Source organism: Pan paniscus, chromosome 7, assembly GCF_029289425.2.
Source record: "Pan paniscus chromosome 7, NHGRI_mPanPan1-v2.0_pri, whole genome shotgun sequence".
In the NCBI taxonomy this organism is placed as follows: domain Eukaryota; kingdom Metazoa; phylum Chordata; class Mammalia; order Primates; family Hominidae; genus Pan; species Pan paniscus.
The window spans coordinates 142,445,475-142,462,173 of record NC_073256.2 but is presented as its reverse complement, the minus strand read 5'-3'; the positions used below and the strand labels follow the sequence as shown (position 1 = coordinate 142,462,173).

The 16,699-nt window shown below is 40.9% G+C and overlaps 1 protein-coding gene across 3 annotated transcripts in view; it reads left to right on the top strand.

Annotated features, from left to right (window-relative positions):
• Positions 1-15,147, top strand: part of WASHC5 (WASH complex subunit 5) — a 67,829-nt gene extending 52,682 nt beyond the window's left edge. For 2 of the 3 annotated variants that reach the window (XM_003820458.5, XM_008973917.4), the window contains 5 exons: positions 410-539; positions 2,035-2,131; positions 6,976-7,129; positions 10,680-10,767; positions 14,727-15,147. In XM_003820458.5, the coding sequence (XP_003820506.1) occupies positions 410-539; positions 2,035-2,131; positions 6,976-7,129; positions 10,680-10,767; positions 14,727-14,783 (526 nt within the window). In that variant the 3' untranslated portion in view covers positions 14,784-15,147. Of the gene's footprint in view, positions 1-409; positions 540-2,034; positions 2,132-6,788; positions 6,936-6,975; positions 7,130-10,679; positions 10,770-14,726 lie in introns of those variants that run through there. The other variant, XM_055116944.2, reaches the window with a different exon arrangement.
• Positions 15,148-16,699: the final 1,552 nt, after the last annotated feature.

Here is a 16,699-nt window from a genome sequence, read left to right as displayed (position 1 = left end):
TACCAAGAGTGGTTATGGAGGCCTGTCCTAGAGGGAACTCATATCCTCCGCCTCACCAGCAACCTGCTGTCGTTTGAGGCTGCCTACTTACAGATAAATAATCTGTGCTTCTCACTCACCAAGTCAGTGCTTTTGACAAAGCAGGTATTAAGAACAGTTCAGTCAATACATGAAAATTTGAATGGTGAATGCATTTGATTGAGGTTGATTCCAAAAGATGAAGTAATTCTAGGTCAAATTTTCCACTTAAAACCCATCACAGGCATGGATTGAGAATTAGCGAGATCAAGCTCTCATTTTACAGATGAGGAAACTGAGGCTTGAAAAGATTACATCACTGCCCTATATTAACTCTTGTATAAATTCATTTACTCACTAATGTTTATCTCCGGGGTTTTTCTTCCTTTAGGGCTCTCCTAGCAGACATTGAAGCCCACTATCAGGACCCTTCACTTCCTTACCCCAAAGAAGATAACACACTTTTATATGAAATCACAGCCTATCTGGAGGCAGCTGGCATTCACAACCCACTGAATAAGGTGAATAATTAAAATATATAATGGCGGGGATGGGGGTACAGCATGGTATTTGGCCCAGGTAACAGATTACTGTGCAGAAATACCAGAGGAACCTGGGTTCAGACCCCAGAGCCTTCATTCCATTCAGTTCCCTGCCCTTTCTAAGCAATCATCACACTTTCCCCGCCTGGCTCAGGTCTGTGAGAATCAAGTGCTATAGCGCTGGTGAAAGCTCATGACAAAGGGGAAGGTGCTGCCTCCGTGTAAGAGATTAGTTTTGGGTTTCACTGGGGTTTGCTGTTCAATCATCAAGGCCCAACAAACCCAAAATGGTAGCATTGATCTGTCTTGCCAAAGGTGCTTCCCCTTGTGGCTGACAGTAATCCCAGTCATCATAGAAGCTACAAACTCTTCCCTGCAGTTGTGAGCTCAGAAAACCTCTAAGAACTGAAAGTTTTTTCATAACTCGGTGCCAGATCTCTTTGCGTGGCAAAATCTGTCCTGAGCTGACATAAGGCTGTTTATACTAGTTATTTATCCTCCTTACTGTAAACATTCATATATTTTGATGCAGACTTTGATTATAGTAACTTTGATTATAGTGCATTACGCCAGCCCCTATATTATCTTTCTAAATCTATAAAATTTGAAATTCTGAAAGCTGTATTATCCCTTGAGTTTTGGATAAAATATTATAAACCTGAATAGTAGCTAATGTCTTGAATATTTACTGCATAACAAGTGCACTGTCTTAACCCTGATTGTGGATTATCTCACTTCATCTCACAACAAGCCCTATGAAATACGCCATTATGAGTTGAGGAACCAGAGGCTCAGAGAGGCCAGCTAGCAAGTGGAGGAGCCAGGCAGTCTGACCAGAGCCCCTGCTTCTGACCCATGTGCTACCCTGTCTCCTATGGAATCGGCCAGCTGGGAGTCTGGACCTGGCCATGTACGCCCTGACTGTAGTTTCTGCCGTGACATCTGGGAGACTGCTCTGTGACATTGCCTAGGGGACAGCAAATGACAGAAGAACTTTGCTCTCTTTCTACTTAGATACCACCACTCGCTGCTACATGGATCTTTTCCCTTCACTCTCCCTCCTCCTCTCCTTCTTCCCTCTTTCCCTCTCTCTCTCTTCTCTCTCCCACACTCCCCCTATATTCACCTCCAGCTCTTCCTCGACTGCTCTTCATTTTGCCTTCCCCTCCCATTCTTGCTCATCACTCGTTCCTCCCTCCCTTTATTAATGACATTAACAAGATTCAGGGGAAAAGTCTTTCTAAGCAAAATTGTTTTCTTCCCAGAAGGGCAAATTATGATACAGGTATTTATGTGGCCAGGGCCAGGTGTGTTAAATAAAACTCTGAAGGCAGCAAATTAATGGAACCATCCACATTTCAGGAAAGCCAAAGAGCAAATTGAAGTAAAATGGAAGATTTTCATTTGGAAACCTGTTCTGTGGTATTGTGCAATGTGATTTAACCATCTATTTTTCTTACCTTTCTCTTTCCAGATATACATAACAACAAAGCGCTTACCCTATTTTCCAATTGTAAACTTTCTATTTTTGATCGCTCAGTTGCCAAAACTTCAATACAACAAAAATCTGGGTATGTATGACATTTATTATTTGCAATGAGTAACAATACCAACAGATTAACATCTAACTAAATAGCTTTTTGTATAGAATGCCTATGTCGGATATGAGATCTTTTCTTAGTTAAATTTATGTTTATGAAATTCGAGTCTTTATGCCTTTGAAATACAATGCCTTTTTATGAACTGTAGACAGTGGATTTATTCTTATTTTTATTTACTTATTTATTTTTGAGATGGAGTTTTGTTCTTATTGCCCAGGCTGGAGCGTGATGGCGTGGTCTCAGCTCACTACAGCCTCTGCCTCGCAGGTTCAAGCGATTCTCCTGCCTCAGCCTCCCAGGCAGCTGGGATTACAGGCATGTACTACCACGCCCATCTAATATTTTTGTATTTTTAGTAGAGACAGAGTTTTCACCATGTTAACCAGGCTGGTCTCGAACTCCTGACCTCAGGTGATCCGCCCACCTTGGCCTCCCTAAGTGCTGGGATTACAGGTGTGAGCCACCGCACCTGGCCGGATTTATTTTTTTTTTAAGTACACTTATTTATTTATTTTATTTTATTTATTTTTTGAGACAAGGTCTCACTCAGTCACTCAGATGGGAGTACAGTGGCACAATCTCAGCTCACTATGGCCTTGACCTCTCGTGCTCAAGAATCCTTCCACCTCAGCCTCCTGAGTAGCTGGGACTATAGGTGCACACCGCCATGCCCAGCTAATTTTTTTGTATTTTTTGTAGCAACAGGGTTTTGCCATGTTGCCCAGACTGGTTTCAAACTCCTGGGCTCAAGCGATCCACCTGCCTCGGCTCCTAAAGGGCTGAGATTACAGGCGTGAGCCATTGTGCCCAGCCCTAGACAGTGGATTTAAAATCAACAAAGTACGGTCTACCTCAGTAAGGGTTCATTGTCCAGCTTGTAGAATGTGAGGGACCTTTGTTTTGATTCTCTTCTTTAATGTTTAGGCAGCTAATTGTGGTGTGAAAGAAACTTCTTTTGGTTGATGTTCTGTTCTTTCAACAGGATGCATGTGCCAGCTGTGTATCTGGAACCGTGATGGGAAAAGTAACAATATAGTTAAGGAGATAAGACTAATATTTATACATGAACATTTAATACTTTATATATGATTGTATGTCAGAATATTCTGTACAAACAAGAGACACCAAAGCCTTTCAATATGTCTGTTCTCTCCAGGAATATAACCCTAATTTATTTTTGTCATTCGTCAGAATATTTTTGTAGTTACATAATAGATAACAAAGTGTTTCCTCTGCCTTCAAACTTTGTATCCAACTAAATGACATTTTTAAAAATCCACTATAGACTTTAGTTTACTTTAAAAGCATTATAAGAGCATTTCTACAAATGTAATCATTGTTTCTTAACTAGAGATTCCTAAATATATTTCTTCCTTACAGTACTTTCCTATTTCATAAGCTTTTTTAGGGTGAAAATGTGGAATCTCTTTAATGTTTTTATTCTCTCATTCAAAAGTAATCATTGATTCTAGACACTGCTTCCATGACAATGCCTGTGATTGTCACAGAAGGCAGAGCATGATCTCCTCAATCAATACTTGCTGTAGGAGGGAGGGAACCAATGTGTGTTTGGAATCTGGCTTCACCACTTATCACCTATGTGACTTTGGCCAAGTCACCGCAAACTGAGTGCCCAACAGGTGCTGAGTCCCTTTCTATATATTGGTCAAAATCAATTTAAAGGGCCATCCCAAGTGTAATGTAAAGGTTCATCTGAAGATTCAGAGATTCATGTTCTCTCTCTGTTCTCCCTATGTTATTATTCAATAGGAATATATGATTCTTGATAATGAACTGTCAGTGCAGAAAGAACCTTCTTTTCATTAAAGAATAACTTTTTGTTGACTTCTCATTCTAATTTTTTTTTCATTGTGTATATGATTAGGGCCTGGCACCTTGATTGTAAAGCTGCTTATGGAAAGTATCACTCTCCCTGGAATTCCCAGATCTTAAAACATAACACAACAAAATCTTTATGTATCCTAGAAATGTGGTATTTATAACTGACTATAATTCTTCTCATCAATAAGACTGATGTGTTAATGCAGGAACTAAATTACAGTAGGACTGAGGAAGGAACAATTGTTTGGTATCTTTGTGGGTATTCAGTTGCTCATATAAGGGTGGGACTATCTCTAGACTCTATTCTGTTCCATTGATGTGTTTGTCTTTTCTTATGCCAATAGTGTCTTGATTATTGAAACTGTAAAGAGAGCCTTGAAACTGTATATCCGAAAAACATTTATTTAACCTTGTAAACACCGTTCTCAGCATTGACCTATGAAATGCATACCTGGCTTGGTCTGTGTTTGAAGAAAGAAGCTTCGTGGTGTAGAGCTAGTTGTAGAAATGTTTGTTGTTAACATCACTCTTGCTTTCCACCTGGAAAGGATTATTTCTCCATACTGAGTCCTGTTAGGATTATTCCTCTATGTTCTGAATTGCCAAGGCCTAGGTTAGGTTATTCAGGATCACTTGTTTAGGCTTCTCTGGTTTGGGGAAGATTTTCCGGTCTTCACAAGAACTCAAATATGGGACCTGAGGGTCCGTTTAACCAGTTAACTTGATAAGAAACTGCCAACCCTTTGTCCAAAGTGGTTGTGCCAGTTACACCCTCACCAAGAGTGAGTATATGTGTAGTCCACATCCTCGCCATTATTTGGTGGCGTCAGTCATTTTCATTTTAGCCATTCTTTTTTTTTTCTGAAACAGTCTCACTCTGTCACCCAGGCTGAAGTGCAGTAGCGTAATCTCGGCCCACTGCAACCTCCACCTCCTGGGTTCAAGCAGTTCTGCCTCGGCCACCTGAGTAGCTGGAATTACAGGCTACAAGCATGCATCACCATGCTCGGGTAATTTTTGTATTTTTAGTAGAGACAGGTTTCACCATGTTGGCCAGGCTGGTCTCGAACTCCTGACCTCAAGTGTTCCACCCACCTTGGCCTCCCAAAGTGCTGAGATTACAGGCATAAGCCACTGAACCCAGCCCATTTTAGCCATCCTGATGGGTATCTATGGTATCTTGTTGCAGCTTTAATTTGCCTCCCTGATGATTAATGATTTGAGCACTTTTTCATGTGCTTATTGGCCATTCCTTATATCCTTCTCTGCGAAGTGCCTGTTCTAGTCTTATGCTCGTTTTTAAATTGTTTTTTTATTACAGAGTTGTAGTAGTTATGTATATATTATGGATACAAGTTCCTTATTAGATATGTTTTGAGAATATTGTGACTTACCTATGTATTTTTTTACTGGTAACTTTAATGAGCAGAAGTTTTTACTGTTGATGGTGTCCAGTTTATCCATTTTTTTCCTTTATAATTATTCTTTTTTGTCTTGTCTAAGAAATCTCTGCCAGGCCAGGCACAGTGGCCCATGCCTGTAATCCCAGCATTTTGGGAGGCTGAGACGAGAGGATCACCTGAGGTCAGGAGTTTGAGACCAGCCTGGTCAACATAGTGAAACCCCTGTCTCTACTAAAAACACAAAAATTAGCCAGACGTGGTGGCACACGCCTGTAATCCCAGCTACTTGGGAGGCTGAGGCAGGAGAATCGCTAGAATCTGGGAGGCAGAGGTTGCAGTGAGCCGAGATTGTGCCACTGCCCTCCAGCCTAGGTGACACAGTGAGACTCCGTCTCAAAAAAAAAAAAAAGAAATCTCTGCCTTCTTCAAGGTCACAAAGATATCTTTGATATTTTTTCTTACAGTTCTGTAGTCTTTGCTTTTACATTGAGGCCAGTGGTTCATCTCTAATTGTTTTTTGTGTACAGTATGAGATAGGGGTCAAGGTTTGTCGTTCCCCCATAAGACTATCCAGTTTCAGTACCATTTGTTAAAAGATTTATCTTTTTTTATTATTTGGTATATTTGTGACTATTCAATTACTCATAGAAGGGTGGGACTGTCTCTAGACTCTATTCCGTTCCATTGATCTATTTGTCTGTTCTTATGCCATAGTGTCTTAATTATTGAAACTGTATAGAGAGCTTGAAATGAGGCAACCTAAACCTTCCCAACACTGTTCTTTTTCAACATTGTGTTTCTTCTGGAAGACCCTAATCTCTGTCTCTGGTTTCCCATGCAGCCACCCAGGCAGAGGTCAGGGTCTCCACATTTTGGCAGAAATCTTTAGTGTAGAGCCAGGTGCAGTGGTACACACCTGTAGTCCCAGCTTGAGCCCTGGAATTCAAGGCTATAATGTGCTGTGATTGCACCTGCGAATAGCCACTGCACTCCAGCCTGGGCAACATAGCAAGACCCCATCTCCAATGTTTAAAAAAATCGTTAGTGTAAAGGCCAGCTTTGATACTCATTCACTTCATAAATATCCTTCTTCCACTCTCTTGATTTCTGCAGATTCTTTATGTATATATATTACTCAACATTTGTTTAAAGATACTCTAAAAGTATTTTATCCAGCTTTTCACTTAAGATAGTAGTTCAGGATATCTAGTATGTCATGCTGCCGTTAACAGAAGTCAGTTGTAGTGATTTTTTTTCTCATTTACATTTATCTGTATCTTTAAAAATTGCTACAATAATATATGTTAATTGAGTAATTCAAAAGAACCAGTAATGATAATTACAAAATTTAGTAACTGTTTTATTGGTTTTGAATCCTTCAGACCCCTGGAATGCCCTACCAATCCTGTGGCTAATTCAAAATATGGCCCAGAATTGTCATTCCCTCCAAAATATCATCTGCCAGCGAGGATATGGGCCCCAAACATTTTGACCTTCACAGCGTTGGTATTTAATGAATGTTGCTGAAGGCAAGTACTTCATATGGTGTTGCAACTTGTTCCCTTGCAGGAATGGTCTGCCGAAAACCGACCGACCCGGTTGATTGGCCACCACTTGTCCTGGGACTGCTCACTCTGCTGAAGCAGTTCCATTCCCGGTACACCGAGCAGTTCCTGGCGCTGATTGGCCAGTTTATCTGCTCCACGGTGGAGCAGTGTACAAGGTACAGAAGACCAACCAGGACTACGTGGGACTTCTTGTCACAAAACCTGACTTAAACCTCGCATTACCAAGTTCCTCTTATCGCCCTAATAGAGATGGGAAATGGTTGCTCACCCTTCTCTGTAAAGCAAGTCAGGGCATACCTCCTTGTTTAGAGCAATTACAGGTGTGTCCATCCTTAGTCACCCTGCCAGGGGAACTCCATCCGGTCTACTCACAGTGATTTTCCAGGAGTGACTCAGGACCATGAATAGTAACTACCATGGGGAAGAAAGTGCAGCTCTGTTCCTCTGCACTCTTGGATGCAGCTCTTCAATCTCAGCGAGCCCCTGCACTCCTGCTGGGCCACTGCCAAGAGATGATTCCACTCACTTCAGTGGGAGTCAGAGAACATATCAGTGTGTCAAAGCCTGGGCAGTGTCTGCATGTAGAGAAGCAAATTTCACAAGAGTTGCTATTTGATACAATGCTTATAAAACTTTAATTCCTGCCAATTCTTTTCCCCTGCCCCTAAATGTGGCTTTTCTGGGATAAAGAAAAAAAAGTTATTTCCATGAGATGCTGGGTCCTGTGCCTCCTTCTCTGCTATCCTAAAGGGTCAGCCTGGCTAAATAACCTTTGCTGTCATGTTTGCTTGGTCATTTTTGCCACTATAATGTAAAAAACGAATCAAAGCGGCTGGGCACGGTGGCTCAAGCCTGTAATCCCAGCACTTTGGGAGGCCGAGGTGGGTAGATTACTTGAGGTCAGGAGTTCAGGACCAGCCTGGCCAACATGGTGAAACCCCATCTCTACTAGAAAAACACAAAAATTAACCACATGTAGTGGTGGCCACCTGTAATCCCAGCTACTCAGGAGGCTGAGGCAGGAGGATTGCTTGAACCCAGGAGGCCTCAGAGGTGCAGTGAGCTGAGATCATGCCACTGCACTCCAGCCTGGGTGACAGAGCGGGACTCCATCTCAAAAAAAATAAAACGAACCAAAGTGATCTTCTAAGTCCACACAAAATACTACTAAGTCCTAAAACTGGAAATGATTTTCGAGGTCATTTATTTGACCTCCCACTAAGTGCAGGAATGAGCTCTAGGACACCCTTGACAGGTAGTCATGCAGCCACTGCTGGAACACTCTCACCGAGGGGGCTTGTGCTACCTCTCCAGGCAGCACGGTCCACTGGCTAAGTCTTGTTCTCATTAGAAAGTTCCTGATTGTGATTATTAGAACCTGTGTCTCTGGATGTTTCACTCGCTGAGCTTTTTCCTACCTTTTGAAATCATACAGAATAATGCAGTCTCCCTCCTTTGCAGCATCACTTCCGATTTTGTATGCCATCTGTTGTCTTAGGTCTTCTCAATGTTTAGATAAGCCCCTTCCACCTGTTCCCGATGTCTTGCAGTTTAGAGGCTGCTCACCATAGTGAGTGACTTTTTCTGGGTGTTCCAGTCTGTTTTTGACCATCTTAAAATGTGGTTTCCCAAACTTGTATTGAGATTCCAAGCACAGCCCTCCCCTTGTCACAGAGGAGTATTACACGTCTTCATTCGGGCCCTCTGTGGACAGTAGAGCAGCTACAATTGCAGTGATGAGTCCTTTTTTTTTTTTTTTTTTTTTTTTTTTATGAGAAAGAGTCGCTCTGTCGCCCAGGTTGGAGTGCAGTGGCGTGATCTCGGCTTTGCAGTGATGGGTTTCTTGACATCCAGTGCATACCAGTGGCTCCTACTGATTTTGCATTCTTTCTAAACCCCAATGTCGTTCTTTCCCGTGAGCTGCAGTCAGGCCAGCTCCTCCTCCTCTTAGTTAATGAATCGAACAACAAACACTGGTGTTTTCCTGGGATAGATGTTAAGACTTGCTTCAGAAACAAGATTTTTTAACAATTGAAAAATAGAGGAGAACTCAAAGATAAAGTCTCAAAAATGAAATTGTAACAATCACGAAGTGAGGTCAGTTGGCAAGGAAAGCAGTAGGCTCATAAAAACCCAGCGCCTCTGGCCCAGGCTCCCAGAGAGGAGGGGAAGGACTCCAGTTCAGATGGTGCGGAGGTGATTAGCAAGTAACCTCCACACAACTGGCTGTCCCAATTGTAGCTCCCTAGCTGTCAACTTGGACAGGTTCTTCTTCCTCTCTTTCTTTTTCACTAATGGCAGTAAAGGCTTAAGTGTGGCTCTAGTCCAGCATGTTATTGGCAACCCTGAGGGTGGTGATTAGGCTACAGGAGACCAGCTGTAACTCAGGCTTTCTGATTCAGCAGAGCAAAGGAATCTAAGGAACCTGTGACGCATGGGAATTCCTTCCTTTCTCTTGCTCCAAGCAGAGCAAATATAGCCCTGGTCACAGATTGAAAGATTGAGAGCAGGGAGAATTTTTCCAGGTACAGTCATTCTTAACCCATTCAAAAAGCAAAGTTCATCAGCGAAATTAACCAGTAATGTGTTAATAGTACTAAAAGTTATTTGTTAATTAGAAAATGCCAATTGGTACAGGAATTGGAAATCGTTTTAATACCTAAAAACTCCTTTTGATGTAAACAAGAAGGAACGTTAGCTCTATAAGGAGCCTGGCATGTACTTTGCTGTATTCCCAGCTCTGGAACAGTGCTTGGCACTGTAGTTGCTGAATGAATGAATACAAGAGTAAAATCCCATATGAAAAATTGCTAGATGCTGTATTTATTTGATACCCTCAAATATGCAGTACATGCCAAGCACATTTCCAGATGCTGGAGAAACAAAGATGAACATATGACCCAGGCCCTTGAGGAGTTTATACTCCTGATGGGAACCCAGCACACCATTGAAAAATTAAGAGGCTTGGAGAATGCTGCTAACTATTATGACAGCCCAGGAGAATCAGGGGGGATTCCACAGGAGAAGTACCCAAGCTGAGACTCGAACAATGTCTAGAAGTTTACTTTCAAATCAGTGTGCAGGCCGGGTGCGGTGGCTCACGCCTGTAATCCCAACACTTTGGGAGGCCAGGGCGGGTGGATCACCTGAGGTCAGGAGTTCAAGACCAGCCTGGCCAACATGGTGAAACCCCGTCTCTACTAAAAATACAAAAAATTAGCCAGGCGTGGTGGCGTGCATCTGTAATCCCAGCCAGTCGGGATGCTGAGGCTGGAGAATCACTTGAACCCAGAAGGCGGAGGTTGCAGTGAGCCGAGATCATATCACTGCACTCCAGCCTGGCTACAAGAGTGAAAACTCTGTCGCAAAAAAAAAAAAAAAAGTGTGCAGGGATGGGAAAGTATGGGACCTGCTAGGTATTGAATCATGTAAACAGAGGGAGATGAGTCTGGATAGATAGCAGGGATCGTGTTGTAAACGCCCGTGGAAACCATATAGAGAAGCTCACATTTACCCTATGGGGTAGGCTCCTGAAAATACATGAGCAAGGTAACAACTTGACAGGAATTAAGAGCATGCTCAATGTTTTTGTTCATCTTTGACTTCATTAGGTAATCTGTTGGTAATTTAGTCTTTCAGGATTCTGACCAAAAGGGCTTATGATGTGCAAAGCAGTTAATTGATCTAAACTGTTCTCTATCACAGCCAGAAGATACCTGAAATTCCTGCAGATGTTGTGGGTGCCCTTCTGTTCCTGGAGGATTATGTTCGGTACACAAAGCTACCCAGGAGGGTAAGTGATAGATAGTAAAGAACAATATTAATAGTTGTAAAAAGATGCTAATAATAGTGGCCCTGGATTCATCAGGAGTGAAGCCCAATAGGTCGTTCACAGCAGATGCCTCTGCGCCTCTCGCCACTGCTCTACCCCTAGCTCTGAAATGTCCCTGCCTTTTCCACCATGGGAAGTGCCTTGCAGAGTTGAACACAATGCCCCTCCCGCCTCTTCTTCCTCTCCACCATGTACTCCTGTCAGCAACTCATCTGGTTCAGGAGTTAAGTGAAATAGGCAAGCCAGGAGAGATTCCTTAAGTGGCCAGAGGAAAGAAATAATCATGGTGGTTTGTTCTTTCTCTCTCCACTGACCTGGTTCCCACAGCAAGCACAGTTAAGTTCATGCCACAACTAAATGTATATATGAGCCCTGTTTCCAAAAATGGCAGACTACTTTTTACCTGCCAAGACATTCTTTCCTATCCCTTTCTCATTAGTAATTCCACTTTGTTAAATTTTAGCTCAAAGTGGAGAGCTCGATACTGAAAAATACAACTTTCAGTAGATACTGAAAATCATTTGATTTTTAGAAATTAGTAGGTTAGGAATCAAAGATACTTTCTTACAACATGAGCCAAAGATGAACTTTTAAAATTAACTAGCAATGTCAGTACATAATAGTGAAATGTTAGTGGCATTCCCATTAAAGCCAGGACTGTCACAGTGTCATGACAACTATACAGACTCTTGCAACTACTTTTGTTATACAGGTGCAAGACAATAAGAAGTGAAATGAAAATAAAATGCATATTGGAAAGAAGACAAACTCTGTATTATTTGAGATTAATTGTCTTCCTTTTTTATTTTATTTTTCCATAAGTTATTGGGATACAGGTGGTATTTGGTTACGTGAGTAAGTTCTTTAGTGGTGATTTGTGAGATTTTGATGCACCCATCACCTGAGCAGTATACACGGCACCATATTTGTAGTATTTTATCCTCACTGCCCTCCCATTCTTCCATCCAAGTCCCCAAAGTCCATTGTATAATTCTTATGCCTTTGCGTCCTCATAGCTTAGCTCCCACATATCAGTAGGAATATACGATGTTTGGTTTTCCATTCCTGAGTTACTTCACTTGTAAGAATAATCTCCAGTCTCATCCGGGTCACTGCAAATGCTGTTAATTCATTCTTTTTTATGGCTGCGTAGCATTCCAACGTATGTATATACCACAATTTGTTTATCCACTCATTGATTGATGGACACTTGGGTTGGTTCCACGATTTTGCAATTGTAAATTGTACTGCTGTAAACATGCATGTGCAGGTATCTTTTTTGAATAATGACTTCTTTTCCTCTGGGTAGTTACCCAGTAGTGGGATTGCTGCATAACTGTCTTCCTTGAATACCCAATAGAATCATGTGAAAAACTATCAAAATAATACAGAGATCAGAAAACAAGCTGGCTACAGAATAAATGTATGAAATACATTAATTGATTAAAAATATAGTGTGAAAAAGGACCTATTCACAGAAATAACAAGGCAATGATATAGCTAAGAATAACCTCTACAAGAAATATGAAAGAACACTTTATTAAAAAACTATAAAAATTTTAAATATAAAATTTGAAAGTCCATGTTTCTGAATGAGGGTCCTCGAATATTACAGAGATAATAGTTCTATCTAGTTTATAGGTTTACTGCAGTTACAATCGAGATTTCAGGTATTTTTTTAACTTCAAAGAATATATTTTTTAAAATGTCATAGGACTTAGGCAAGTCCTTTTTAAAAAAAAAGATATTAAAACATTATATCAAGTATTAAAACACTGTAAAACTGTAGAAACCAAAATAGGGTGGCACTGGTATGCCACTAAATAGAAGGAACAATGAGCAAGAATATGTAGCCTAGAAACACCCTGTGCATACAATGGTACATAAGGAAAAGTAGCATCTCAAATTAAGGGAGAAAGGGAATATTAGTCAATAGATGTAAGTTCACACAGTTAAAAAATAGCAACTTAGTCCCCTTTACATCTCCTATGTTATCAAAATTAATTACAGATAAAGGGTTAGTGTGAAATATGAAACAAATAAATTAGCCGAAATTTTAGGCAAATATGTATCAGCTCTCAGAACTTCCTAAGTATAAAACCAAAAGAAGAAACTGTAAAGAAAAAGATTTAGAGATTTGATTTTTTATAAATGCTGAATGTAATTAATTCTGTGTCAGTGTCTCAATTAAAAAACAAAAGACAAAAGAGGAAATACCAACAAAGGACTAGTTTCTTGATTTATAGTGTGCTCTTCAGATCTTCAAGTTCAGTATGAAAAAGATGTCCAAGCCAATAGAAAAAAAGCAGGGGAAGGGCAAAGGAAATTAAGAGGCAGTTTTCAAGAAAATAGAAATGACAAACCTTTGGATTCAAGGGACAAAAATCCAAAGAATACGAAAATTACTGTTTCCACTTATCAGGTTGGTGAAAGGTAAAATGTTGGGCCCCCATTATTCGGAAGCATTTGGAGAAATGGGACTTGTAAGTGCTGTTAATTGGAATGTAAATTGACAGCCTTTGAGGAGGGCAATTTAGCTTTATCTATTTTAAAAAAACATTTGTAATATACTTACCCTGATCCCAGCAATTCCACTGCTAGGAATTTTACCTGCTGGATATATGTGCAAAGGTTTACCAAGATATGTGCACAAGGATGTTCATAATATAAGATTTAGCAGAGGTAGAGAAGGACACAATATTATGTGATCCTAATTTTGATTGTGTCTGTGTGTGTGTGTGTGTGTGTGTGTGTGTGTGTCTGTTTGCATATGTAAGTAAACTGGAAAAATTCATTACAAAAGTTACCAGTTTTTATTTTCTCTAAGGGATTAAGATTAAAAAAAATTTTTTTTAAATTTTAAGCTCTGGGCTACACGTGCAGAACATGCAGGTTTGTTACATGGGTATTATACATGTGCCATCTGTCGCCAGGCTGGAGTGCAGTAGTGAGATCTCGGCTCACTACAGCCTCCGCCTCCCTGGTTCAAGTGATTCTCCTGCCTCAGCCTCCTGAGTAGCTGTGATTACAGACGCGTACCACCACGCCCTGCTGATTTTTTTATTTTCGGTAGAGATGGGATTTCTCCATGTTGGTCAGGCTGGTCTTGAACTCCTGACCTCGTGATCCACCCACCTCAGCCTCCCAAAGTGCCAGGATTACAGGCGTGAGCCACCACGCCCAGCCTAGGTTTTAAGCCCCACATGTATTATGTATTTATACTAATGCTCTCCCTCCCCTTGCCCTCCACCCACTGTAAAAATAATTTTTATACTCTTCTGCATTTGCTAAATTTCCTCTCATTAGCAGGTGATACCTTTATGATCAGAAAAAAAATTAAACACTGCTTCTAAAAAATACTCATCTCCAGCACTTGGAGATCACCTCCCTCTACATTCTACCCAACTGAGCCCAACTTAGTCTTCTCAGGACTTTGCCCAAGAACAGTTCAGGAATGCATGCCTCTGAGGGCCTTCCTGCTCTTCCCCTTCTGGCCTTGGTATCTCATTCTCATTCCTGCCCTCCCCTACCTCTCCAACCCCATCACTTGCCAGCCATCCTGTTCTTCCTTGTTGGTCATCAGTTAATAAAGTGTATTAGGTGACCTGAGTACTTGTCAGTACTTCCCAGAGGCAAGAACATTCCTCGCAGATCAAGGTACCTTTAAGAGCCAAGAAGCTCAGATTTGGAGGCGGGAGAGCTGTACTGCATCCCCTCAAATGTTAGCAGTGCCAAGAAATGAGACGCTAGTCTAGGGGGCACCAGAAGCAGAAAGGGGCTGTTTCAAGGAGTCGTCCGCCCATGGGAGTCTCCTCTTCTATTATTCACCTTGCTCCAAGGATACCTTTTCTTTTACGTATGAAAATTTTGTAACTGTTCAACTATAACACCATGAATAATTTAATTCTTTAATTTTTCAGGTTGCTGAAGCACATGTGCCTAATTTCATTTTTGATGAGTTCAGAACAGTGCTGTAACTGTTTTTTCCTACTTCTTCAATGGAAGGATTGTCCTTAGATCTTCCCACCATCACTAAAATGAATTTGAAGATGAAAAGAAACTCAGTTGTTCATACAACTGCATTTTTTGCTGTCTATTATGGGAAACATCAGACGTTCTGAGTAAGATATATCTCATGGCATTAGTTAATATAACTGATATTGTTTAAATCATGGTATTACATGCAATTTATATCATGTAAAAGCAGAACACATTTTTGTACTGCCTCTCTTAAATGCTGAATGTAACTGTTATGTATAAATCCATTTAGTTTTATGTTCTAAAGAACTATTTGTGCAACTCCAGATTTTCAGTAAAATAGTATTATTACTAGTACCCAAAGTCGTCTCTGCTTATGATTCAAAAATTGTGTATTCACCCTGTAAAAAACCCTGTTTGGAATAAGAGATGGCTCTGCTAGGTATAATAGCTCACCCCCAACAAGCTGGCAGGCACGTGGTGATAGCCAGACTAGTAGCAAATGTAGTGGCCACACAATCTGTGTCATGTACCATTGAAGTTTCTTGGTGTCTCATCATCCTCTTCCAATCCCACATGCCCTAGGGGGTCCACAGCATTCCTTCTGTAGGACTCCTTAACAAAGCTGCTCCTTCCAGTATCTTCCTCAGCAACCTGAGTCCTGCCCCAAGTCCCCACAACTGTATCATTATCCAGAGTCCTTTTTGGTAATAGCCTTCCCATAAGCTTAACTCCCTCGAAATCCTAAATCATTTCTGCATGAAAATTACCCTGAAAAGGAAGCTGCCTCTATTAGTCTGTTCTCACACTGCTATGAAGAAATATGGGTGGGGACACAGAGCCACACCATATCACTGCCATCCTACTGTGGCAACTTGGGTATCAACAACTTGGATGAGAGCAAGAAAGATGTTTCCACCCTAAATCTCTATGGTTATGTCCTTCTCTGGAGAGGAAGGAACAAACCAAACCAAACCCAGAAGCCAAAATCTGTTTGACAGTCATTTTGCTAGTGGTGGGGGAAGATGTATTGATTTGCAGTCAGGAGGCTAAGTTTGAGTCCTGGTTCTGCCACAAGCTACACTTTGTCCCAAGCCAGCCTACTGGCATCATCTGTAAAATTAGGACTAAAGGATTTCTCAGGTTCCTTCAGTTTTCTCATTTTATGTTATTTCTTTTGTCAGAAGGCCTCAAATTCTGATATTGAAGGGAAGAAAAGACTTTACAGGCTTTGATTATTTCACTATCATAGTAGAAAGGACTTTAAAGGCGTCTCAGTGGAGAACAAGGGTAACCTCGAATCCTGGCCATGAGGGCATCGAGGCCAGGGCAGAATTTTAAGAGAACTGTTGCTTGGTACGTAGGGAGCTTGGAAGTCTCACGCCCTGCAAAGATGATGGCGTGTGGGAACATCTATATCTCAAAGACAGCGTGTTATTTTTCATTTGTAATCATCTTGTTAACAATAACCACATGAAGTGAGATCTTTGTTCTCGAAAAAGAAAGCTAACTAACTGCCAAGAAGGCCAGATCTGGGAAAGTGAGTTTTTAACCAGAAAATAGAAGTTTAGGGTCAGTTAGATGGGAATCTTATGAAACCAAGCAAATGGGTCCACCATATGCTCTGCTCAAACAAGGCAGTGATGTTTGAAACTGATTTTGCTAGTGATTTGGCCTGTGAAGAATTTTTTTCAACTGAAAAAACTTAAAAATTGAAATTTTTATTGTAAAAGCTTTATAAGTTATTTTAGCCCTGTTAGAATCTCAAGTAGTAACTTCATTTGCCAGGTTATATTTTACTGCTCTTTCAGAAGTAACAATTTACTTTCATGGTATTTGGAGATTTACTGAACTTTTATGATACCCTTTGAACATCCATAGTCTCTTCAAATTTACTGTAGATAAACTCAGTAAA